At 33.3% G+C, this 27788-nt stretch overlaps 2 protein-coding genes and 1 pseudogene across 3 annotated transcripts; all 3 read right to left on the reverse strand.

The window, feature by feature from the left end:
• Positions 1-7262: 7262 nt before the first annotated feature.
• LOC125852328 (leucine aminopeptidase, chloroplastic-like) lies at positions 7263-10802 on the reverse strand. Its single transcript, XM_049532079.1, has 9 exons — positions 10725-10802; positions 9171-9576; positions 8903-9097; positions 8586-8814; positions 8389-8515; positions 8111-8284; positions 7952-8012; positions 7673-7860; positions 7263-7576 (listed from the first exon to the last, which is right to left on the reverse strand). Exons 1-9 carry the CDS (start codon positions 10800-10802, stop codon positions 7448-7450), a joined length of 1587 nt encoding a protein of 528 aa, XP_049388036.1. The 3' UTR covers positions 7263-7447.
• A 5503-nt stretch (positions 10803-16305) lies between these two features.
• On the reverse strand, positions 16306-19671 carry LOC125852323 (leucine aminopeptidase, chloroplastic-like; annotated as a pseudogene). The gene is made up of 9 exons (XR_007445000.1): positions 19460-19671; positions 18186-18591; positions 17918-18112; positions 17601-17829; positions 17404-17530; positions 17144-17317; positions 16979-17039; positions 16700-16887; positions 16306-16603 (listed from the first exon to the last, which is right to left on the reverse strand). The product of XR_007445000.1 is annotated as a leucine aminopeptidase, chloroplastic-like (transcript).
• Positions 19672-26586: 6915 nt separating this feature from the next.
• LOC125852324 (leucine aminopeptidase, chloroplastic-like) lies at positions 26587-27782 on the reverse strand. Its single transcript, XM_049532076.1, has 5 exons — positions 27684-27782; positions 27416-27589; positions 27257-27317; positions 26978-27165; positions 26587-26878 (listed from the first exon to the last, which is right to left on the reverse strand). Exons 1-5 carry the CDS (start codon positions 27762-27764, stop codon positions 26756-26758), a joined length of 627 nt encoding a protein of 208 aa, XP_049388033.1. The 5' UTR covers positions 27765-27782; the 3' UTR covers positions 26587-26755.
• Positions 27783-27788: the final 6 nt, after the last annotated feature.

Raw genomic sequence — 27788 nt, forward strand, 5'->3', positions numbered from 1 at the left:
CCTCCTCGGTTAACTCTATGTCGATACCCTTGCCCTTTTCCATCTTAGCAGCAATTTCACTTTTTCTGAGATGATAGAGTAATATTTCAAGATTTGGTAGTAAGATTTTATTTCTGGCTGAGAAACTTAAGACTCATGGAATTTTGGTTGGATATTTGGTAGTGACTTGTATTTAGTATTGGGGAAATTTTCAGAAAAATTTCGAAAAGGAGTGGGATAAAAATGTCCTCATTCAAAGCAACAAAATCACATAAATAGTTAAAGCACACAAGCGACTAGCGCGCGTCCTAAACAAGTAGGGGACCCTTTTGTGCCAAGGGTAGGCCTAGCGTATTTGAAAGATGTATGTGTAGAATTAAACCAATTTGTTACCCCAAAGCAAATTTCGCATATAAAATGATGTTCGAAAAAGCGAAAATAAGCAGGGGGAAGTAGGGAATAAATGGGAAACACAAAAGAAAAGGCTCACGCAGGGGTCATTTGAAAAGAGTACCAAAATACAAGAAAGGCAAGCCCACGCAGAGGCAAATAACAATAAGCACATATAGAAAAAACCCACGCAGGGGAAAAATCCGCTAAGATGCTCCCGATGGCCCCACCTCTGATCTGCTCCTCTTGTTCTGTGCCATGAGATGTTGAAGCCTATATTGAATCATTAGCAAGTATCCTTCGCTCCGGCGACCTTTCTATTCCCAGTCCTCGAGACACATTCCGTTTTTCTTATCTCCAATCCATAAGTTAAGCTCTCCCAAATCGCTTCTCAAGCTTTCTATTTCTTGAGTTACGCTTTCGAGGGCGTACTTATCCTCCTTTTGCTTTCAGAGAAATCCTCGTGCATTTCCTGGGCTTCTCTTCTTACCTATCTTAGTTCTATCAAAGCTTTGGACTCTTTGTCCTCTACACTGCGGTAAATGTTTGGAACTACGAAGGAGATATCCTGTATATTGCGCTTCAACCAAGCTTTGTAAGTTTCATCGTACCCCGCATTAAATCGATCTATGGCAATGTGTCCTTGTTCATTCGCACTGCTCTTTTCCATTCTCTTAGCATCTCTGAAGCCTCAGGCACTCTATCATCCCCGAATTCGAACACATAGATATGATAGTATGCTTCTGGGGTGTAGTTTGTCTTCTTCCGAGCTGCCTCAGGACCCAGATGGGTGCATATGGGCGAATACCTCGAATACCTGGCAGAGGAAGCACAAGTTGTCTGTCGCCCCGTACTATGGCATATTTTGAGATAAAACGGTCGAACATCCACTGGATGTTTTCTTCTCTCAACTCAGAAAAAATTTGAGCCCATCTTTCTCTGGTTCTTCTTTTTTCTAAGTCTGCCCAGAACAACATGTCATTCAAATTTTTAAGAGCGTTATGCTCATCGAGGGTATGGAGTTCTTGAGTTTCGTGTCTCTTCACCATGTGACTCATTATCCACCATTGAAGAAGAAGGTTGCAACCCTGAAAGTAACGATGCCCTTCCTTGCATTTCCCCAAAGCACGGTACATGTCAGAAAGAATGACAGGTGCGATAGGATAATACTTTACTTGCCCTTGGTTCAGATGCCCGTGGAACAGAGTGTGCGCAAGCATTATCACTCGGGTGTTGATACTGAGGCTAGGGCCGTGTGGGAAAATCATGGTGCCCAATAGTGCGACGGTGAATGCCAAATGCCTGATCCCGTCTCATTCTCTGTAAGTGACTCTGAACTCTTGGTTGTAATTCGCGTGAAAGCTTGCATTCCCGAATCTAACATAAAGATCCATAAAAGAAATGTTAGGGATTAAGATATTTTCCTGCTTTCTCACTCTTCTTTCAAGTTTTGTACCGACTGTGTCTATTCTGTCCCTAATTTCCTCAATTGTTGGGGTGATCTTCATGGTTCCAAATCGGAACACCATTTTATCGTTGTCCCAATAACCCGTGAGGACTTCAATCAGCTTGGGCCACCCAACCATGTTAATGAGTTCTGTTAAGGCCCCTACATATTTGTTGAGATCCCTTTTGTGAAATGCATTAAGGTCGTTGTACCACATCTTGAGCAAAACTGGAGCTTTCACTACCATGTCGAATTTAGAAAATCGATCCATACCTACAAAATAAGGCACGGTTAAGATTCCCTCCCCCACATAGGCAACAATCAGGTTTCCATACATACATCTTTCAAATGTCAAATAATATGATATGTCGTTAGGTTGTGGACCTTGGACATGATTTTTGGCGGTTTTACTAATGGACTTAATACACCTTGGGTATTAAGTCGTCTTAGGCTGATGCTTAGATTTGGATTTGGTTTCTCTCTACTCTAGGTTGACTAGAATTGGTTTAAAAATGACGATTACCCGAGTCGGACAAACAACGGGGTGAAGATTAATAAACGACGTTGGATGACCACAAGCCAACTATTCGTTTATTACAGTTAAAAATATCTACGAAATCAAGATTCTAGGTAAAGGGTTCAAGTTATTTCGAAGGAAAGGTGTTAAGCATCCTTCGAAATCCACAACTGTGGGTCCCGACTGAATTCATTTTTTCAAATTGAGAAAGAGGTAAAAATAATATACAAATATAACAAACATGCAATATACACAAGTAATAAAGTAAACAATATAAAAAAACAGCCTAGATTTGTCTATCGTCAATAATATACGATAATGAATCAAAATATTGTTCGAATAGCTTCAATGTGAAGCAGCTCCGGATACATGTAAAGACACTTAGTAAAAGTATTAGTAATAAATAAATATGAATAAAAATAAATGAATTAAACAATAACTTAAAATATAAAAATTCATCTTATTAAATAAGAGGCCTTGGAAATCGACGGTAATTTCTTCATTGGCCATTTTGAACAAACAAAATACATGAACTTAAACTAAATTTCCGTCTTTTACAATGTAAAGGCCTCCAAAATCGATGAAAAGATTTTCTCATTGGCCATTTTGAACAAACAAAATACATGAACTTAAACTAAATTTCCGTCTTTTACAATGTAAAGGCCTCCAAAATTGACGAAAAGATTTTTTCATTGGCCAATTTTAACTAATCATTCAAAACACAGTATCATATAAAATCAATAATAAATAATATAAGACAATAGCAGCATGACAATCATATAAAGCTAACGAGAACAATATAAGGTAATTAACAATATTTAAAATAATAATTAACACAACAAAATGAGTAGTGAAATAGAATAAAATAACCAAATGATTATCACTAACATACTGGTAACGACAAAACGATATAGAAAAATAAATAAAATTCAAATATTGTCTAACTTAGTCAACATGACGGCAACATAATAAATAAAATACATTTTAATAACAATAAATAAAGTCAAATTATAATTAAATGCAGCCAAATAAAGCTAAACATTATAGATATACATGAAAAGGAAAAGTATTAACAAATAATTTGAAGGGTAGCAACACCCACTCTCACCGGCAGTGACAAAGAAATCAGCGGAAGAAACGGACAAGATGAACTTCAATAGGAAAAAAAAAAAAGAAAAGTAACAGTGACTAGAGAGTATGAATATTGAATTAACAGTGGCAAAATAGAGCAAATCTCCGAAAAAAGGAACTCAAATATGTACCCATTCACAAATAATAATAAATTGAATAAACAACATAAATAAAGCAAATGTATAATAATAATAATAATAATAATAATAATAATAATAATAATAATAATAATAATAATAAATCAACAAGGCAAAGAAAAGAATGAATCATCCAATTTCCATAGTTAACTAAATAAATAAGGTAGTGGCAATGGTCTGTCAACTAAACACATAAATTACCATTTTATGAAATTAAATAAGTAATAATAACAAAAATAGAGATAACATATTGTGCCCTTCAACATTTATTAATTTTAACCCACATTCATTAATAATTATACTAGTACTGTATTTATATCTCTTCCTAGAAAATGAAAGAAAATAAGTTAAACTAAACAACAAAAAGCTTTAAACAATTTCAGTAATGAAAGAAAAACAACCATTAACGTACTTAAATCAATATAACAAACAGTAGTTTAAAAAGAAAAATAAACTGGAGCAAACAATCCGGAAAATTATGATAATGAAAAAATAAGAATAGCAGTGGTCAAAAATAAGAAAAATCAACCAATATTCACAAACAATAACTAAAAAAGACATAACAAACAATAAAAATGGAGTTACCTGTCTCAGAGTTTGACGATTTCCGATCAGATCTTATACTATCCCATCGTGAGAGAGATGGGCGAGCATCCATGGTGGTGTCGCTTCCGTTTCTGGGTTGTTGGGTCGGGGATTTGATGTTGTTTGGATGCCGGAGCTGCTGGTCTGGTGTTGCTCTGCTCTACGCCGGAAATGTCGAGAGTGATGAATAGAGGTCGGAGATCATTCAAACGACAATAGGTTACCTGCAAGACAAGAAAAAAATGTAAAGGGAAAAGGGGATGGGGACTGCCAGCGATGGGAAGTTGTCTGGTTTAGCTTGCTGGTCGGAGCTATGAGTTTGTTGGAGAAAAACTCCATTTTCGGCAAAATTGATGGTCTATTAATTGGGGTTTTAGGTGGTGACGGCTAAGAGAATATGAGAGTAAAAAATCTTAGGGTTTTTACCCTATCTTGAAAAATATTTCTATCCCCCTATTTTTTGACGTAATCAAAATTTATATAAAAAATAATTGTTAAATGGGTTCAATTTGTGGGCGGCCTAAAATTATTGATCAAATAAAATATCTGTATTTGAATGAATTTTTAGACTGTGCAAAATATCAGAATGAATATTAATAAATGTAACAAATAAAATGAATATTAAAAAATATAAAGAACGTAACTAATGACATGTAAAAATGCAATTTTAAAATTAACTAATAAAAAATCTTAAATAAGGATAGTTATCGATAAATTTATTAAAAAAATATTTTGAACTATTAAATAAATAAAACTTAAAAGTTACAAATTTTGAAAATGTTAAGCCAAAATTGGATGTCAACATTGCAGAGAATATTTTATGGATAAACACTCAGAAAAGAACCTCGCAAGTCTCACACAAGTCCCTTAAGAAGTAGGGCTCTAATACCAAATGTTATTAATTTAACTGAAACAGCAAGAAAAATTGAAATCTGAAGAATAAATTTTATTGAACTTCAAGCTGATTAAATAAGTAGAGGGCAGTACAACTAACACAGAACATGGACTGCTAAAAGACTGCTAACATGCCTATAAAATAGGAACAACTATAACTAGTTAATAGGATAATGACTAAAAGAAAAATAATCTCCTAATAATCAGCTGAAGTATCTGACCCATTCAAAGCAGATCCTGAGACACGTAACAACACATCTAGAAACTTAAATTGCGCAGAGAATAACACCCCGCTTTGGAGATGAGCTATTTAAATTCAGGAAAATCCAATTCACACAACCAGGCTGCAAAATTAGACAGTAGTTGTAGAGTTTGGTTAGGAAAAGGTTTACGATAAATTGATAACAGGAAAAGATACTACCAACTCCAAGCTGAAGTAACATGAAATACAGAAAACATCCACCAATGAGTTGAAAACAAATATCTGAATAAATTGAACTACAGAAATTATGCTTCAGCCAACAGTGCAAGGGTATATTATTCATTACATGTTTCTAACAATGATTTACTATTTTATAAGAAGTACCCTTACATGACAAAATATTCTTGAAGTAGGCATATGGATACAAATGATAGACTAACCAGAGGAAATAAGAGGTCTAAGAGTACAACTCGTCCCCTAAAATTTACTTTCCCAGAAGATGAAGTTTCTATATTAAGGGGAGAGAATGATACTCATAGTGAACAAAGTAACCAAATGTTGAGGATTATACAAAGCCTACAGTGCAAAAACTAAAGAAGGAGCTTACAAAGCATAATCTTGGTGCTGAACTGAAAGAATGCAAACAAGAATGATATCCTAGCTTTCACCGTACGTGCTTAATTAGTTGGGTAGAAAGTTGAAAGTATTTCAGTTATGGAGAAAGACATACAACATCTGGATTTAAAATTTGGGTGTTGGCATCCTTGAACATTCTTTCTAGTTCTATAGGGCATATACCTTCTCCCATTAGGTGGCTACGCCAGCTTTGCTATATGTTGGTGCCGCCAGTGGAGCTTTCATGTGACAAAATTTTTCATTCAGGTGTGCACTCTAACTTACATATCTTAGTTGAGCCTTTCTAATGTGGCAGTGTTGTGCAGTTATTAATGGTTATTGAAGTTGATGATTAGTACTTGATCTCCAATGTTTGGTTTTTTCTTTTCCAAGATTTATGTTTCGTTTCCCTAACTCATCATTTCACACAATGTAATACTAATAATTAATGCTTCATTTTGCTTGTCCATTTTACCTAATCAAAAGAAGTTTATTACATTATAGTTAGTGAGTACTAAATAACTACATTAAGTAGTAATAGTCGAATTTAGCACCTGTTCATGTGCTCCCGAGAACTAAGAGAAGAAGAGTTGAGAAGACATTAAAACAGAGGCATGGTTAGAAAAGAACAGAGGAAACGAAAAGATAGAAAATCAAAGGTCACCCGTCCAATCCAACAAAAATCACCAATCATAGAACAAAGAAGAAACCCTTTTTATTACCTCTTCTTTCTCTAACACATTTGTACCCGTATTCAAAGTAATTGCAAAAAGGGTTAAATAATGTATATTTACATAAATAATATAATCATAAGGAGAAATTTGTTTGTAACCTTCATCAACGACTCTATTTTTTGTTGCATCTTCAACAATTCACTTGTTTAGTTGGCGGACACCAAAATACACAAGCAAATAATGTATTAAAATTTGGAAAATGACTTTCATCGTACCGAATTCACAAACACTGATCATATGCTTGGTTGCACGGTTTTACTATCTTTATTCTTATGTCAATCGAACCGTATAAAAATATCAAGAGATATGTGTCAAATCCACAAAAAAGTGTGTTTTTTCGCAAGTCAATACAAGTACGACAACAATTTTGAGTAATTCAAACAACACGTCTTTATAATGCCTTTTATTTTCAGGACAAAATGACATGAAAGTTCTAATATGAAATCTAAGTAGCGCATATTCCGTAGAACACCTAGTAAAGTGATTCAATCTCAAAGTGAAATAAATACCATAACTTCGATCTTGTTCAATAAAATCATCACACAGTAAATTACCTTCAAGTTTACCGACTATTATACCAGAGTGAATATGATCTCTACCAGACATATATAAATAAGATAGGAATAAGAAATTTCATTCCAAAAGGTAAAGTGGCAACTTTATTTAGGCATTTTATTAATCAAGAAAACAAGAAAGCCTATACAATTGCCTTTATTCATACAACTTGATGCACTTATTTTCTCAAACATCAAACAGTCCCTTGAGATAAGAACTCCCTTATATGTTTAGCCATCAACATCTTGACTAGCTCTAATTTTACAAAGCATTCATCAACACCCATTCCACCAGAGTTGAGACACCATAACCCGTGGCGTTTTTCTTTTCATCGCTCCAGACGGGGCCAGCTATATCGAGATGCAACCATTGGACCTTCTCGTCAACAAACTGCAAAAACAAAGACCAAATGTCATGTTTCTCGTCTCAAACTAAAGATATGTAGAATGTACCAAAATGTCAGTATTAGAGTGATGAGATGAGTACTTGTTTGAGGAAGAGAGCACCAGTTATGGCACCACCACCACGAGGTCCCGTGTTAATCATATCAGCCACTCCTGATTTCATACTCTCCCAGTAACTCTCCTCCATAGGCATCCTCCATAGCTTTTCACCACTTGCCTCAGCAGCTACAACCACCTCCCTTGCTAAGCCATCACTCGGTGTAAAAGCACCTGTATTCGTATACGAGATATCCAATGAAGTTCAAGCAGAGTGCACGTACAACGTGTACCAAACAAAGAATAGAGTCACAAACAAATATACCAGCAACTGAAGGTCCAAGAGCAGTCACAATAGCACCAGTTAATGTTGCCAGATCAATTATCTGCATATATTTGATCAAACATGTAGAAGTGAATCAGGGGAAACTTACACATTGAAGTGATCGATGTACGATGCATAATAACAATGTTTAATTAATACCTTCTCAACACCTTGGTTACATGCATATATCAAAGCATCAGCAAGTGTGAGCCTACCCTCAGCATCAGTATTGTTAACCTCAATTGTCTTACCGTTTGAAGCTGTGACAATGTCTCCAGGCCTCATGCCTGCTCCACTGATCATATTTTCACAAGCTGCAACAATGAAATGCACCTGCAACGTAACAACGTAACATACATGGTAATTAATCATAATTGAATGCATGCACTTCCGAGTAAATACATTCTCGAATGATGGATGATAAAGGAAAGACTCACCTCTACTCCTCTAGGCTTAATTTCACCTAGAGCTTTTGCTGCACCTAAAACAGCCGCAGCCCCTCCCATGTCATTCTTCATTAGCTCAATCTTCGAACCAGCTCCAGTCTTGAGGTTGTAGCCACCACTAGGGAACACGAAAACAATTGTTCAACAAATCATAACGTAAGAATAATAGAAGATAGAAATCCATTTACCTGTCAAAAGTTAATCCCTTTCCAACCAAGGCTATCTTCGTTTTGCGTTCCCTACTATTAGTTTTAAAACATAAATGGATGAAATAAGGAGGATTTTCAGTAGCTGCTGCAGCAACAGCTAAATAGGCTCCCATTTTCAATTTTTTGCACTGCTCAGCATCCAAGATGTTTACAGTCATAACATCGCTGTAAGTGGACGCAATCTTTTTAGCCTCTTCAGCAAGTACCCCTGCAGCACAAAGTCGATATGTTAATTCTCACTTTCAGTAATAGATGATATGATTGAAAGGGAAATGCATTGAAAGATGATCACTAACCAGGCGTAAGTATATTGGCTGGTGCATTAACGAGCTCTCTACAGAGTATAACACCTGCACATACATGTTCTGCATACTTGATTTTGCTCTCTATTTCAGGTCCAGTTCCCAGTCCAAGAATATCCAAGGATTCCAATGCTGGTTTCTTTGACTCGGACCTAAACCTATTATCTTCGAATATCCCCAGCACAACTCCTATAACATTCAAGAAAATTAATCAAGTTTTGTTTCTCAAAATGGTTCACCAAGAAAATGGACATATATATACCAGTTGCTATGGCAGAGGCAGAGTTAATCTTCGATTCTGCAGAGAGTCCATCCGTGGAAGCAAGTGCAACGGCAATATTACGAGCCTGAGCAGACTTGGCAGCGGCAGCAGCAGCCTCTCCTAAACTGTGATAAGAAGTAGGTGATGATGCTGATGAGCCAAGTCCAACTAGAGTAATCCTTCCACCAGGATGCCTGAGATTTATGGATTGTCCAGACTTTCCACTAAAATCCTCCTCAGATGAAGCTGCAGACAATAAGCCATTCAATTTGGAATCGAGCTGTTGCAATAGTGGATTCTTGACCTTAGAATTCTCATCTCTAGCCAAGTCATTCTCCGTCGCGCCTATTGCAAGTAAGTCTCCTTGCCATTGCACCACATCAGTATCTTTAGCACCAATTGAAATCTTTCATGTTACAAAAACAGAAACAGGATTTAGTCCGAAAACTATAAAATAGAGATAACAGGAATCAACTACTGGCAACATGCTAAGGATGGAGCAATAACAACAATAATTGAGGTAGAGAGGTTGTTTTCAGTAGACACTCAGCCCAAGAAAAAAACAGACTAAAAAAGTCGCCTAATGAAAGTACAAGAGACAATATTTAGTAAACAAACCAACAGATAGTAGCAGAACAGTATAACAACCAAATAAAACAGACTAAAAAGACATAATGAATGTATAAGAGACAATATGTAGTATACAAAACAACATATGGATAGTAGCAGAACAGTACTACAACCAAATAAAATTAAACAAATTAAAAAAGGCGTAATAAAAGTACAAGAGAAAATATGTAGTAAACAAAACAACAGATAGTTGCAGAACAGTACTATAACCAAATAAAATTAAACAAACTAAAATAGATGTAATAAAAGTACTAGAGAAAATATGTAGTAAACAAAACAACAGATAGTTGCAGAATAGTACTACAACCAAATAAAACAGACTAAAAAGGACGTAATGGAAGTACAAGAGACGATATGTAGTAAACAAAACAATAGATAGTAGTAGAACAGTACTACAACCAAATAAAATAGAATATAAAAGATGTAATGAAAGTAAAAGAAACAATATGTAGTAAACAAAACAACATATAGTAGCAAAACAGTACTACAACCAAATTAAACAGACTAATGAAAGTACAAAAGACAATATATAGTTAAGAAAACAACAGATAGTAGCATAACAATACTACAACCAAATAAAACAGAAAAAAGACGTAATGAAAGTACAAAAGACAATATATAGTAAAGAAAACCACATATAGTCCAAAACAGATTAAAAAAGACGTAATGAAAGTACAAGAGATAATATGTAGTAAACAAAACAATAGATAGTAACAGAACAATACTACAACCAAATAAAACAAACTAAAAAAGACATAATGAAAGTACAAGGGACAATATGTAGTTAAGAAAACAACTGTAAGTTGCAGAACAATACTACAACCAAATAAAACAAACTAATGAAAGTAAAAAAAGACAATATATAGTAAAGAAAACAACAGATAGTACCAAAACAGTACAACAACGAAATAAAACTATAATCACCTTAGGGGCATCACTTTCATTAGGCCTAGTAAGACCAAGAGTATCACCAGAAATACAATGAACTCTTAGTGTTGCCATTGTAAAAAACAGAAAAGAAAATTTGTTGTGCGTTCTGGTAGTCTTTCTCTTCATCTCTTATATAGAAGAAAGAATAAGATAATTTGCATGTCAACACGTTTTACTCATTCTCTTCTCTTAAATGCGTGTATGTCCTTCAATTTTGGATGTACACAAGCAAATACGTATTTAAACTATCCAAAAGTTGGACAAGTACACACATACGTCCTACATAACAATTCTACGTCCTACATAACAATTCTACGTCCTACCTGACATCCTACGATATTATGCCACATAGGACATGTGTATTTACTTGTTTAACTTTTGAATAGTTTAAATGTATAGTTATGAACATGCAAAATTAAAGGGCATAGATGACAGTTGAAATTAGAGGTATCAAAAAAATATGAAAAATCGATCGAACCAAAACATATTGAATCAATTCATACGATTTTTTATATATAACCATGGACTTTTATTTAAGCTTATAATTAACCATCCTGAATAATTAGGGTGATCTTTTTAATTTAACCGAATAATCTTACATATATACGATATATTCTATATATTACCAAATATGTTAAATTTAATATAAAAATATATTTTATAAATTATTTTTCAAATACATAAAAAAAATTAGGCCAATAGACTTTGCTTGGGTCTTCAGTTGATTAGTTTTAGTTTTAACTTTTTAAATGATACAATCAGTACACTCATACATTCATAAATCATAACCAATTACACATATTAATATAAAATAATATTGATATACCAAATAATTAGTTTACGGCTAAATACCAAAACTGTAAAACCCAACACACTACGTACTAGTTCTATTGAAAGTTTAATAGTAACAAAGTAATCGAAAATTTATCGAATCCTATTGATATCGAAGAGAAATCGACATGATTGAGATGATTTTAAAAAATCTAGTTTTGGTCCTGCTTTGTAAAATAACTAAAAAATTGGGATGGTATCTATAAGAAATAAACCAAATTTGTGTATTATGAACCGTCTCATTAACACCCCTATTTAAAAATCAAGTTAAAAGGCAGATTTATGTATTATGACTTTATTTTATTTGAATGTGAACCAAATTTATGGGGCAACTAAATTTCACTCATGCATCATTTTTTTTGTTTCACTCATAGACCGACACGTGATAGTATTAATAAATACTTGTCTTTTATCTCAATTGATATGTCTGTTTCTAATCGAGGATATTGTTAGAATTAGTATGAAGTTTATAGCAAAAAAAATTCATCTTTTTAAAATAGAGTTCATGCTTGACAAAATCATTATTTAATTTATTTTTTTAATATTTAGAATTATGTTATTTCGCTGAAAAAGTTGAATTGGTTATCTAAATTATTTCATCACTTATTTGCAAAAACAATTTTAATTATTCACGTAACATATATACCTTTTGTTTGGTTATGGATCAATAATAAATAAATTAAAGACAATAGTTGGACCATTTATAGTCCCTTTCAAAAATTTCCACCGTTGAAATTTTGAACACGTTTTATTTATTTTACAATTGGTGGTACAATAAAACAGGAGAAGAAAACATATATATGACTTTCCTACGTTTATTTTTACTCGTTCATTTTGAATTTTACATATTTAAAAAAAAATAAAATGATTGATATGAATATTTCATAATAATATCCAATTAATTGATCAATATTTTGAAAAATGATTTAAGGAATACATAATTAATGATAAGAGTAACTATGAAAAAGGATATTTTTTCTCTTAATATGTTAAAAACGACAAAAATACTCCCTTTGTTAATGATACATACAATACTCATATTTATTTTATATAATAATAATGGAGAGGGTGGATGAGTCAATTCATTATTTATTGAGTTCTAAATAATCACGTGATCGTGCAATTCATTTTTAATTGGCTAAAGTATTCATTACCCCCTGAACTTGAAGCTTTTTATTCGGTGTATACCTAAACTATATTTCGTTTTAATTACACCCCGAACTTGTTTATTCCTCCATCACATACACCTTTTTTGTCCACCTGCTCCTATTGTGACTACACGCGCGCGACAACTGACAAAAGTGGTGAAGTGGATTTCCACCTGGATAAATAATAGCGACCTAGATAAATTAATATGGAAAAAAATAAATATCAAACATTCATTGTTTAAAATTTATTTTTGAATAAGCGCTGATTTCGCGGAACTCCAACTGGATTTGGGTTTTTCTAGACGTGAAGTTGGTCGATTCAATTTCAAATTTGTCTGAAATTTTTATCAAGTAAGTGTTAATCTTTGTTTCCTTTACTTTTCATTTACATTTTGCCCTATTTTTCGTTTAAAATATGCCAAATATTAAAGAAAAATGGAGATTTATGTTTTTTTACCGTTGTAACTTTATGATGTGGTAAAAAATCACTTCCTCACGCACCTAGTAGAGTGTGTTGTCAATTTCTACGCCAGGTGGACAACAAAGGTGTACGTGATGGAGGAATAAACAAGGTAGGGGGTAATTAAAACAGAATATAGTTAGGTGTACACTAAATAAAAAGCTTCAAGTTCAGGGGGTAATGAATACTTTAGCCTTTACTAATTTATATCACTCTTATTGGTGGAACACATATTTTTATTAGTCAGAACGATTCTTTTCTAAATTTTCAATTTTCACTTGGCATTCGTTGCTTTATTAACTACTTATCTTTTATATAACACTAGTAAAATTACCAGCGCTTCACGCGGGAATTTAATATCACCAAATTTATAAAATAATACTTAAAATTTATCAGTCATTAAAACTAAAACACTATATTATCTTACATACAAGATTACGTAGTAACAAACATTTGTAATGTAAAGGAAAATGAAAATGAAAATGATTACATCTTATTATTTGCCCTTAATAACATAAGCATAAATTAATGACTGTAAAAATACATATCAGGATCTATAACATAAGCAATTGTGCATTGAGCCACTCAACAGGAGCAAAGTACACAAATATTTAATCATGAAGAAGAAGAAGAGGTTAAGAATTTTCGTTGTTTTAAAAAGAGAGGAAATCCCTCTATTTATAGACAACAAGGGTAGTGTCAACAAGTGTTTAGTGTGCCTTATCGAAAAAGTTAGAACTATTTGAAAAGGTTGCAACACTTCGGAAGGTCACAACCTTTCATAAAAGTCACAACTTTTCATAAAAGTCACAACTCTTCATTAAAGTCGTAACTTTTAATAAAAGTCAAAACTTTTCATAAAAGTCACAACTCTTCATTAAAGTCGCAACATTTCATAAAAGTCACAACTTTTCATAAATGTCACAACTTTTCATGAAAGGGGAAGGATAGTTTTGGAAATAAATAATTTAAAAGGAAATTTTGGTTTGTGGTGGCGCCACATAGGCGAGCCTAAGGTTCTCTGGAAGACTTTGAGCCCAACCTTCTGTGCGCGAGCCGAATGACGTAGGTGCACAAGAGTACTTCGCACCACAACCATCTCCTTTTTATAGGTTCTACGGACCGATGACTGTTGCTTCATCTGGGAGAAAAGAATCATAGATATGCCGGTCATTAGAAGGAAGAACCGCCATAAAAGATATATGATTATTATATAAAATAATTTCACATGATCAATCGATTTAATTATTATAACTTTATGTAATTATTTAATAGTTGTGAATTTTTGTTGTGCATATTTTTAATATATAATAAGGGTGTCCGTGCAAGGCACGGGCATTTTGTGAAATTAAAAACAGTTATAAAAAAGATATGTAAATACACAACATGATTAAACTAAATTTCAATATAACATGTTTCATTGTATATTACATTCATGTTGCAGAGCCTTATACATTGAACTTTCTATGAAGGCCAAAACACATACACTATATGTTGTTTAATATTTGTTGCATTGGCCTGGTAGTTGAATTTTGAATTTTGCAAATTCTCAAGTGTTAACATAAGTAGTTCTTCCAGCTTGAAACTTTTTTATGACCTAAGAAGAAAAACTAAAGGAGTAAATTAACACAATTCTACAGATAGCAAAGAGAATTGGGAATACATCTAGAACCTTAAATTGTGCAGAGAATAACACCCCGCTTTGGAGAGGAGCGATTTAAATTCAGGAAAATCCAATTCACACAACCAGGCTGCAAAATTAGACAGTAGTTGTAGAGTTTGGTTAGGAAAAGGTTTACGATAAATTGATAACAGGAAAAGATACTACCAACTCCAAGCTGAAGTAACATGAAATACAGAAAACATCCACAAATGAGTTGAAAACAAATATCTGAATAAATTGAACCACAGAAGTTATGCTTCAGCCAACAGTGTAAGGGTATATTATTCATTACATGTTTCTAACAATGATTTACTATATTATAAGAAGTACCCTTACATGACAAAATATTCTTGAAGTAGGCATATGGATACAAATGATAGACTAACCAGCGGAAATAAGAGGTCCAAGAGTACAACTCGTCCCCTAAAATTTACTTTCCCAAAAGATGAAGTTTCTATATTAAGGGGAGAGAATGATACTCATAGTGAACAAAGTAACCAAATGTTGAGGATTATACAAAGCCTACAGTGCAAAAACTAAAGAAGGAGCTTACAAAGCATAATCTTGGTGCTGAACTAAAAGAATGCAAACAAGAATGATATCCTAGCTTTCACTGTGCTTAATTAGTTGGGTAGAAAGTTGAAAGTATCTCAGTTATGGACAAAGACATACAACATCTGGATTTAAAATTTGGGTGCTGGCATCCTTGAACATTCTTTTTAGTTGTATAGGGCATATACCTTATCCCATTAGGTGGCTACACAAGCTTTGCTAAATGTTGTTGCCGCCAGTGGGGCTTTCGTGTGACAAAATTTTTCATTCAGGTGTGCACTCTAACTTATCATGTCGCCTAAAAGGTAACTATGGGTAGCTGCCCGTGATAAGTGGAAGACAGGGCATATAATTTACTATTGCTTTCGTTTCAATTTGTTTGTCTGGTTTTGACTTGATACGAAGTTTTAAAAATTAAAAAAGACTTAAAATTTGTGGTATTAAACTAAAGATATGTTAAATGTATTAAAATTTGACTTTCATCGTACTGAATTCACAAACACTGATCATATGCTTGGTTGCACGGTTTTACTATCTTTATTCTTATGTCAATCGAACTGTATAAAAATATCAAGAAATGTGTGTCAAATCAACAAAAAAGTGTGTTTTTTCAGAAGTCAATACAAGTACGACCACAATTTTGAGTAATTCAAACAACACGTCTTTGTAATGCCTTTTATTTTCAGGACAAAATGACATGAAAGTTCTAATATGAAATCTAAGTAGCGCATATTCCGTAGAACACCTAGTAAAGTGATTCAATCTCAAAGTGAAATAAATACCATAACTTCGATCTTGTTCAATAAAATCATCACACAGTAAATTACCTTCAAGTTTACCGACTATTATACCAGAGTGAATATGATCTCTACCAGACATACATAAATAAGATAGGAATAATAAATTTCATTCCAAAAGGTAAAGTGGCAACTTTATTTAGGCATTTTATTAATCAAGAAAACAAGAAAGCCTATACTATTGCCTTTATTCATACAACTTTGATGCACTTATTTTCTCAAACATCAAACAGTCCCTAGAGATAAGAACTCCCTTATATGTTTAGCCATCAACATCTTGACTAGCTCTAATTTTACAAAGCATTCCTCAACACCCATTCCACCAGAGTTGAGACACCATAACCCGTGGCATTTTTCTTTTCATCGCTCCAGACGGGGCCAGCTATATCGAGATGCAACCATTGGACCTTCTCGTCAACAAACTGCAAAAACAAAGACCAAATGTCATGTTTCTCGTCTCAAACTAAAGATATGTAGAATGTACCAAAATGTCAGTAGTAGAGTGATGAGATGAGTACTTGTTTGAGGAAGAGAGCACCAGTTATGGCACCACCATCGCCAGGTCCCGTGTTAATCATATCAGCCACTCCTGATTTCATACTCTTCCAGTAACTCTCCTCCATAGGCATCCTCCATAGCTTTTCACCACTTGCCTCAGCAGCTACAACCACCTCCCTTGCTAGGTCATCACTCGGTGTAAAAGCACCTGTATTCGTATACGAGATATCCAATGAAGTTCAAGCAGAGTACACATACAACGTGTACCAAACAAAGAATAGAGTCACAAACAAATATACCAGCAACTGAAGGTCCAAGAGCAATCACAATAGCACCAGTTAATGTTGCCAGATCAATTATCTGCATATATTCGATCAAACATGTAGAAGTAAGTACACGATGAGGGAAATGTACACATTAAAGTGATCGATGCACGATGCACAATAACAATGTTTAATTAATACCTTCTCAACACCTTGGTTACAGGCATATATCAAAGCATCAGCAAGTGTGAGCCTACCCTCAGCATCAGTATTGTTAACCTCAATTGTCTTACCATTTGAAGCTGTGACAATGTCTCCAGGCCTCATGCCCGCTCCACTGATCATATTTTCACAAGCTGCAACAATGAAATGCACCTGCAACGTAACATACATGATAATTGAAGACATGCACTTCCGAGTAAATACATTCTCGAATGATGGATGATAAAGGAAGGACTCACCTCTACTCCAAAAGGCCTAATTTCACCAAGAGCTTTTGCTGCACCTAAAACAGCCGCGGCCCCTCCCATGTCATACTTCATTAGCTCAATCTTCGAACCAGCTCCGGTCTTTAGGTTGTAGCCACCACTGGGGAACACGAAAACAAACGTTCAACCAATCATAACGTAAGAATAATAGAAGATAGAAATCCATTTACCTGTCAAAAGTTAATCCCTTTCCAACCAAGGCTATCTTCCTTTTGCGTTCCTTAGTAAGAGTTTTAAAACATAAATGGATGAAATAAGGAGGATTTTCAGTAGCTGCTGCAGCAACAGATAAATAGGCTCCCATTTTCAATTCTTTGCACTGCTCAGCATCCAAGATGTTTACAGTAATGACATCGCTGTAAGTGGACGCAATCTTTTTAGCCTCTTCAGCAAGTACCCCTGCAGCACAAAGTCGATATGTTAATTCTCACTTTTAGTAATATATGATATGATTGAAAGGGAAATGCATTGAAAGACGATCACTAACCAGGCGTAACTATATTGGCTGGTGCATTAACGAGCTCTCTACCGAGTATAACACCTGCACATACATGTTCTGCATACTTGATTTTGCTCTCTATTTCAGGTCCAGTTCCCAGTCCAAGAATATCCAAAGATTCCAAAGCTGGTGTCTTTGACTCGGACCTAAACCTATTATCTTCGAATATCCCCAGCATAACTCCTATAGCATTCAAGAAATTTAATCAAGTTTTGTTTCTCAATATGGTTCACCAAGAAAATGGACATATATATACCAGTTGCTATGGCAGAGGCAGAGTTAATCTTCGATTCTGCAGAGAGTCCATCCATGGAAGCAAGTGAAACGGCAATATTATGAGCCTGAGCAGACTTGGCAGCAGCAGCAGCAGCCTCTCCTAAACTGTGATAAGAAGTAGGTGATGATGCTGATGAGCCAAGTCCAACTAGAGTAATCCTTCCACCAGGATGCCTGAGATTTATGGATTGTCCAGACTTTCCACTAAAATCCTCCTCAGATGAAGCTGCAGACAATAAACCATTCAATTTGGAATCGAGCTGTTGCAATAGTGGATTCTTGAACTTAGAATTCTCATCTCTAGCCAAGTCATTATCCGTCGCGCCTATTGCAAGTAAGTCTCCTTGCCATTGCACCACATCAGTATCTTTAGCACCAATTGAAATCTTTCATGTTACAAAAACAGAAAAAGGATTTAGTATGAAAACTATAAAATAGAGATCACAAGAATCAACAATTGGTATTAGCATGCTAAGGATGGAGCAACAACAACAAAAACTGAGCGTACGCAAGACCTTACCTCTACCTCAGATCTGATCGGGTAGAGAGGTTGTTCCCAATAGACCCTCAGCTCAAGACAAAAACAGGCTAACAAGGACGTAATGAAAGTACAAGAGACAATATGTAGTAAACAAAACAACAAATTGTAGCAGAACAATACAACAACCAAATAAAACAGACTAAAAAAAGCCAGTAATGAAAGTACAACAGACAATATGTAGTAAAGAAAACCACACATAGTAGCAAAACAGTACTACAACCAAATAAAACAGACTAAAAAAGACGTAATGAAAGTACAAGAGACAATATGTAGTAAACAAAACAACAGATAGTAGCAGAACAGTACTACAACCAAATAAAACAGACTAAAAAGGACGTGATGGAAGTACAAGAGACAATATTTAGTAAACAAAACAATAGATAGTAGTAGAACAGTACAACAACCAAATAAAACAGACTAAAAAAGATAGTAGTAGAACAGACTAAAAAAGACGTAATAAAAGTACAAGAGATCATATGTAGTAAACAAAACAACAGATGGTAGTAGAACACTACTACAACCAAATAAAACATACTAAAAAAGATGTAATGAAAGTACAAGAGACAATATGTAGTAAACAAGACAACAGATAGTAGCAGAACGGTACTACAACCAAATAAAACAGACTAATGAAAGTATAAAAGACAATATATAGTAAAGAAAACAACAGACAGTAGCAGAACAGTACTACAACGAAATAAAACTATAATCACCTTAGGGGCATCACTTTCATTAGGCCTAGTAAGACCAAGAGTATCACCAGCAATACAATGAACTATTCTTTTACTTCTTCTTGAACACAAGGGTGTAACTGAAAATGAAAAAGCCCATCTGGGACTAGATTGACATTTAGTAAAAACTGAAGGTTACAATGCAATGAAGAAGAAGAACAAGCCAATAATGAAGAAACTCCTAGTGTTGTCATTGTAATAAAAGAAAATTTGCTGTGAGTACTGTAGCCTTTCTCTCTGTCTCTTATATAGAAGAAAGAAAAAGATATTTGCATGTCAACACGTTTTATTCACTCTCTACTCTTTAACAACGTCTATCTTCTTCAATTTTGGGCGTAAAAAAGCAAGTACTTAAATTATCCAAAAGTTGAACAAGTTGATACATGCGTCCTATGTAACAATTCTACATCCTACGATATTATGCCACATAGGACGTGTATGTCTATTCATTCAACTTTTGAATAGTTTAAATATCTACTTGTGAACACCCAAATTGAAGAGTATAGATGACCGTTGAAACTAGAGGTATCAAAAAAATATGAAAAATCAACCGAACCAAACCAAACTGAATCGATTTATAGGATTTTTTTATATATAACCGTAGACTTTTATTTAAGCTTATAATCCTCCTGAACAATTAGGGTGGTCTTTTTAATTTATATATAAAAAAATTGAACCGAACCGAATAGTCTTACATATCTACCATATCATTTCATATCATATCATATCATCATATCATATATCATATATCATATAAAAGAGAACCTTAGGCCCGCCTACATGGCGCCACCACAAACCAGAATTCCTTTTCAATTAATTTATTTACAAAATTAGTCTTCCCTTTCATGAAAAGTTGCGACTTTAATGAAAAGTTGCGCCTTTAATGAAGAGTTGTGACTTTTATGAAAAGTTGCGACTTTAATGAAGAGTTGCGACTTTTATGAAAAGTTATTACTTTTATGAAAGGTTGTGACCTTTCCGAAGAGTTGCAACTTTTTCAAATAATTGTAACATTTCTGATAAGGCACAATAAACATTTGTTCACACTACCCTTTGTTGTCTATAAATAGAGGGATTTTCTCTCATTTTAACACAACGAAAATTCTAAACCTCCTCCTCCTCCTCCTCTTCTTCTTCTTCATAATTAAATATTTGTATACTTTGCTGATGTTGAGTGGCTCACTGACACTATTGCTTATGTTACAGATCCTGGTATGTATTTTTACAATCATTAATTTATAATTTATGATTATGTTATTAAGGCTAAATAATAAGATGTAGTAATAATTTTCATTTTCCTTTACATTATTAATGTTTGTTACTACGTAATCTTGTATGTAAGATACTTTAATGTTTTAGTTTTAATGCCTGATAGGTTTTAAGTATTATTTTATAAATTTTGTGATATTAAATTCCCGCGCGAAGTGCGGGTAATTTTACTAGTATTTTATATATTAGATGTTAAATTTAATGTACAAATATATTTTATAAATTATTTTTCAAATACACAAAAAATAATTAGGTCACTAGACTTTGGGTCTTCAGTTGATATGATTTAGTTTTAACTTTTTAAAGGATACATACATTCATAAATCATACCAATTACCCATATTAATATAATAATATTGATATACCAAATAATTAGTATAGTACTGTATACGGCTAAATATCCAAAACGGCAAAACCTAACACACTTCATACATACTAGTTCTATTGAAAGTTTAACACTAAAAATTAACCGAATCCTAGCAACATCGAAGAGAAACCGACATAATTGAGATGGTCTTAAAAAAGTCCTAACCCATCGATGACCTCCTAAAGTTGGCACGAAGTTTCACTTAGACACCTCAACTAGGTGATGTTCATTTTAAACCCCTTATGTAGGGTCTCGTTGTGTCATTTTGACATTTTTTACTGACATGACATGGTGAGTGTAATACATTCAAAGTTACCGCGTGAAGGGCTTTTTTTCAGGCCAAAAAATTATTTTAAAAAAACCATTCATCTTCTTCCCTCTTTCATTGTGATTATCTCATCCACCATACACCATCAACCGACCGCCGCTGCATCATCACCATTAATCTTATTAAAAGTCATTAGTTTAGAATTATTTTAGATATATCTATGACATGTGTTTTTGTTTAATTCGTCACTTTGACACGTCGTCGGCAAGTGTATTACACACACTTTGCATTTTTGGGTGATTGTTAAAGAAGTGTCAAAATGAAACAACGGAACCCTACATAAAGTGTATAAAAGGAACAAAACTCAATTAATGTGTCTAAGTGAAACTTGGTGCCAACTTTAAGGGACTACAGATGAGTTAGGCCTTTAAAAATCTAATTTTGATCATGCATTGTAAAATAATCAAAAAATTAGGATGGTATTATTTTTTTAAAATAACCTGCCGAACCGTCCCATTAACATCCCTAGTTGAAATTAAGTTAAAAGGGCACATTTATATATTATGATTTTATTTTATTTGCTTGTTAACCAAATTTGTGGGGCAACTAAATTTCAGTCATGCATCATTTTTTTTTGTTTCGCTCATAGACCGACACGTGATAGGATTCATAAATACTCGTTTTTTTTATTGCAATTGATATATTTGTTTTTAATAGAGGGTATTTTTTAGAATTAATATAAAGTTTACAGCAAATTTTTTTTATTTTTTTTTTTATCTTTTAAAAATAGAGTTCATGCTTAACAAAATCATTATTTAATTTATTTTTTTAATATTTAGAATTATGTTATTTCTCTGAAAAAATAGAATTTGCTATCTAAATTATTATCACTTATTTGTGAAACAATTTCGATTATTCACGTAACATACATACCCTTTTGTTTGGTTATTGGTCAATAATAAATAAAAGAAAATAATTGGACCATTTATAGTCCCTTACAAGAATTTCCACCGGTTAAATTTTGAACACGTTGTATTAATTTTAGAAATTGGTGGTACATTAAAGCAGGAGAAGAAAAAAATAAAATATTACTTCCCAACGTTTATTTTTACTCGTTCATTTTGATTTTACATATTTTTTAAAAAATAATAATAATTGATATGAATATTTCATAACAATATCCATATTAATTGACGAATATTTTGAAAAATAATTTGAGGAATACATAATTATTGATAAGAATAACTACGAAAAATAATATTGTTTCTCTTGATATGCTAAAAATGACAAATACTCCCTTTGTTAATGATAAATATGAGTGTAATCATATATATATATAGGCATAATACATATATTGGACCCTAAACTTGGCTTCAAATTTTAACTTTGACCTCCAACTTTCAAAGTGCACAAACGGACACTTTAACTATCCAACTTTTAAATAAATAAACACACGATTTTTGCAGCCAAAGAGCGTGAAATGCAAACACTCCAACGTGAATTAGTGAGTCACTCAATGGCTGCCAACTAATTAAATATTTTACACGTCATTTTAGAACTAAAAAAATCAAAATTAATTCCTCCTAATGATTTTTAGAGCTTGGAGCTCATTGTTTGACGAAGCTTAGAGGTTTGTTGATGGCTGGCTTCTTGGTTTAGGTGTTTGTGGTTGTTGGGTCTGATTTCATAGGGTTTGGGGGTCATTTGGATTCTCACCGGAGATGGCGGATCTGATGGGTTTGGGTCGGGTATTTGGTGGGTTTAGCGAGCTCGAAGCTCGTTCGCTTCATGGGTTGTGCTCTGGTGTGAGGAAGAAGGAGAACGGTTGGGTATTTGGTGGCGTTTTACCTGAAAAAGAAGAAAATGAACGGAGGTTTTGGGTTGCCGGAGATTGGCCGGAATCCGGGGGGTAGAGTTGTCATTTCAGCATTTTTTTACTGTTGTGGGACTCGAAAATTACTCCTAACTCGTGCAGAATACGTGCACATCACGCGTTTTGCCAATTAGGATTCGCGTGTTTATTTATTAAAAGGTTGGATAGTTAAAGTGCCTGTTTGTGCACTATGAAAGTTGGAGGTCAAAATTAAAATTTGAAGCCAAGCTTAGGGTCCAATATATATGTATTATGCCATATATATATATATATATATAAGAAAACCCTAGGCCCGCCTACGTGGCGCCACAACAAACAAGGATTCCCTTTTAATTTATTTATTTCCAAAACTTGCCTTCTCCTTTCATGAAAAGTTGTGACTTTTATGAAAATATGCGACTTTTATGAAGAGTTGCGACTTTTATGAAAGGTTGTGACGTTTATGAAAGGTTGTGACCTTTCCAAAGGATTGTGACTTTTTCCAAGAGTTGTAACATTTCTGATAAGACACAATAAGTATTTGTTCACACTGCCCTTTGTTGTCTATAAATAGACTGTTTTCCTCTCATTTTAAAACAACAAAAATTCTAAACTACTTCTTCCTCTCTGCACAATTAAATATTCGTGTACTTTGCTCCTATTGAGTGGCTCATTGATACCATTATTTTTGTATCAAAACGCTGCTGAATAAAATTGTTCCATCCTGAGAGGATCTATTTCTTTAAACCTCAGGTATTAGAGGGGAATAAGTTTCTTAAGGGGACATACTGCATTCAGTTGACTCGACTTTTTCTTTTCTGTTTCATTCTATTGTTACAGATCTTGGTATGATTATGCTTATGATATTAATTATTATTTTTCAGTACATGTTTTAAACTTTGTTGTTTATGTTTCTGAAAAGTTTTTGTCTTCAATTATATTGAACATATAAACATATATAGTAGGTATATTCATTGTGCAGAAAATAATTATGGTACTTAGTTCCAAGAATTCATGTTTTGATATTCTATATAAAATTCTATCACATAAAAGTAGTATATATAAGCTTACATATTATCTATTTTTACGTTGATATGAAGTTTCTCACTTATCAATTGAAGGAATTCATTATGCAAGTTCAAAAGTTATAATTGCTTTCATGTTCAAGCATAATTTCTTTTTTGAATTTGTTAACAAATTTTTATTTTTTTTCTTGAGACATATATCACAATTGCATAATCTATGCAACTTAAATGCATTCTTTTTCTTACGGAATGCCTTTGTATATATTTTTATTTTCTTCTTTATTTTCCTTTAAATGTCGATTAAACAACCAATGATTTCCTAAATAATTCATTCATTAGAGGTTCTTGAGTTATGTTTTTTAAAAAACTAATTTTTCCATTATTTTTAATCTATGGATATAAGTAAAAGATTATTTGCAAGTTCAATGCAATTATTAATGACTGCGCGAAGTGCGGACAAATTACCTAGTATTATATAATGGAGAGGGTGGATATATGAGTCAATTCATTATTTATTGAGTTCTAACTCCACACCTACTTGCCTCTGTGGGACTTTTTTTTTTTTTTTAGTCTTGTTCAATTTATAAACACGTGCAATTCATTTTCAATTGAGATTACCCTTATTGGTGGAACACATATTTTTATTAGTCGGAACGATTCTTTTCTAAATTTCAATTTTCACTTGGCATTCGGTGCTTTAACTAATTATCTTTTAAATAACATTATTATTTAAATAATTTTCACATGATCAATCGATTTATATAACTTTAATTAAAAGTATATATTATTAAATTAATTTTATTAATTATTCTTTAAACTTTAAATTTAATTATTATAACTTTATTGTTATAAAACTAAAGTAAAATAAGACAAGAAATATAAAACAAGAGGAACAATATGAGATAACTTCTTGGTGTGTTATAAAGTTGGAAGTTATGGAGGTTATGGTTATCTTCATAATGGAGGAAAGTAATGGAGATAATGGGTGAGAGTAACTTCTTGGTGTAGTGGACATCCACACTATAATATTTTATAACATTTATGTAATTATTTAATACTTTGTGAATTTTTTTTTTTGTTGTGTATATATAAAGAGAGATAGCTAAAGGGTGAGTGATTTGTTGATGAATGATAAATTTGAGTAGAAGAAGGATTTATTTTTTTGGATGATGAAAAGATGTATAAATTGACATGTATTTTGTATTTACCCATATTGTTCTTATCCTTAATACACTCGAAAGGTAGGAACTAGAGATGTTTTTTTTTTTCTGAAGGTTTATGATTTCATTATTAAAAAATTTAATAAAATATTCTAATCAGTTTTTATAACAAAATAATATGATAATTCAATTATAAGAAATAACAAGTAATAACATAAATTGAAGAGCAAAAATTAAAGGAACAATATTATGACTCAAAGGCAAATTCAGAATTTGAAGATAACAGAGAGACAAATGCACATTAGTTGAAGTTATTTCATGCAACACGGCCTCGTTTGGAAAATTTTATTGAATACCTATAGAATGATTTTCTAACGCATAAAGGCAGATCTATACATTAGTCAAATTGATGTCATGCAACACTACTCGTTTGAAAAAAATATTAAATATCTATAGTGATGCCCTAACGTATAAATATGAATTAAATGACATAGTTGGATGAAGTTTGTTTCGCGGACTAGTGGTTTGGGCACCACTTTACATATGTTAGGTTGGGTTTTTAAACTAAAGTTATCTAAAATATATCAAAACATCTTTTAATTTTGTGATTTCAAACATGTCACGTGAAAAGTTAAAATCAAGATTATCCAAAAAAGAAAGAGTCATTCTTTTAGAAATGGACTAAAAAAGAAAATAAGAGATCCAATCGTATCCTTAAAAAATGACTTTCATCATACCAAACTCAAAAACACTGATCATATGCTTGGTCAGTTGGTTGCATGATTTTACTATCTTTATTCTTATGTCAATCTAACTGAATAAAAATATCAACAGATGAGTGTCAAATCCTAAAAACAAATGTATATTTTTTATATAAGTCAACACAAGTACGACAACAATTTGAAGAATTCAAACAACACATCTTTGTAATGCCTTATATTTTCAGGATAAAAGGGCATGAAAGTTTTAATATGAAATCTAAGTAGGGCATATTTCGTAGAACGCCTAGTAAAGTGATCTAATCTCAAAGCGAAATAAATACCACAATTTCGATCTTGTTCAACAAAATCATCATGCAGTAAAACAAAGAAATATTTAATTTCTTTCACCTTCAAGTTTAACGACTATTATACCAGAGTGAATATAATCTCTACCAGACATACGTAAATAAGATAGGAATAAGAAATTTCATTCCAAAAGGTAAATTGGCAATTTTATTTAGGTATTTTATTAGTCAAAGAAAGCCTATACAATTGCCTTTATTCATACAACTTGATGCATTTATTTTCTCAAACATCAATAGTCCCTTGAGATAAGTTTAGCCATCAACATCTTGACTAGTTCCTCAGCACCCATTCCACCAGAGTTGAAACACCATAACCCGTGGGTTTTTTCTTTTCATCGATCCATACGGTGCCAGCTATGTCGAGATGCAACCATTGGACCTTCTCGTCAACAAACTGCGAAAACAAAGACCAAATGTCATGTTTCTCATCTCAAACTAAAGATATGTAGAATGTACCAAAATGTCAGTATTAGAGTGATGATGAGATGAGTACTTGTTTGAGGAAGAGAGCACCAGTTATGGCACCACCATCACGAGGTCCCGTGTTAATCATATCAGCCACTCCTGATTTCATACTCTCCCAGTAACTCTCCTCCATAGGCATCCTCCATAGCTTTTCACCACTTGCCTCAGCAGCTACAACCACCTCCCTTGCTAGGCCATCACTAGGTGTAAAAGCACCTGTATTCGTATACGAGATATCCAATGAAGTTCAAGCAGAGTACACGTACAATGTGTACCAAACAAAGAATAGAGTCATAAACAAATATACCAGCAACTGAAGGTCCAAGAGCAGTCACAATAGCACCAGTTAATGTTGCCAGATCAATTATCTGCATATATTCGATCAAACATGTAGAATTGAATCAGGGGAAACTTACACATTGAAGTGATCGATGTACGATGCATAATAACAATGTTTAATTAATACCTTCTCAACACCTTGGTTACATGCATATATCAAAGCATCAGCAAGTGTGAGCCTACCCTCAGCATCAGTATTGTTAACCTCAATTGTCGTACCATTTGAAGCTGTGACAATGTCTCCAGGCCTCATGCCTGCTCCACTGATCATATTTTCACAAGCTGCAACAATGAAATGCACCTGCAACGTAACAACGTAACATACATGATAATTGAATACATTCACTTCCAAGTAAATACATTCTCGAATGATGGATGATAAAGGAAGGACTCACCTCTACTCCAAAAGGCCTAATTTCACCAAGAGCTTTTGCTGCACCTAAAACAGCCGCAGCCCCTCCCATGTCATTCTTCATTAGCTCAATCTTCGAACCAGCTCC

Source organism: Solanum stenotomum, unplaced genomic scaffold (genome assembly GCF_019186545.1).
Source record: "Solanum stenotomum isolate F172 unplaced genomic scaffold, ASM1918654v1 scaffold33904, whole genome shotgun sequence".
NCBI classification, from domain to species: Eukaryota; Viridiplantae; Streptophyta; class Magnoliopsida; order Solanales; family Solanaceae; genus Solanum; species Solanum stenotomum.

Coding starts and splice junctions, on each gene's coding strand:
- LOC125852328 (XM_049532079.1), bottom strand. CDS start 10,802: ATGGCAACACTAAGAGTTCATTGTATTTCTGGTGATACTCTTGGTCTT. Junction 8,516..8,585: donor AAGGGATTAACTTTTGACAG/GTAAATGGATTT, acceptor CGTGTTCCCTAG/TGGTGGCTACAACCTCAAGA. Junction 7,577..7,672: donor GTGCTCTCTTCCTCAAACAA/GTACTCATCTCA, acceptor TTGTTTTTGCAG/TTTGTTGACGAGAAGGTCCA.
- LOC125852324 (XM_049532076.1), bottom strand. CDS start 27,764: ATGAAGAATGACATGGGAGGGGCTGCGGCTGTTTTAGGTGCAGCAAAA. Junction 27,318..27,415: donor GTAACCAAGGTGTTGAGAAG/GTATTAATTAAA, acceptor GAATATATGCAG/ATAATTGATCTGGCAACATT. Junction 26,879..26,977: donor GTGCTCTCTTCCTCAAACAA/GTACTCATCTCA, acceptor TTGTTTTCGCAG/TTTGTTGACGAGAAGGTCCA.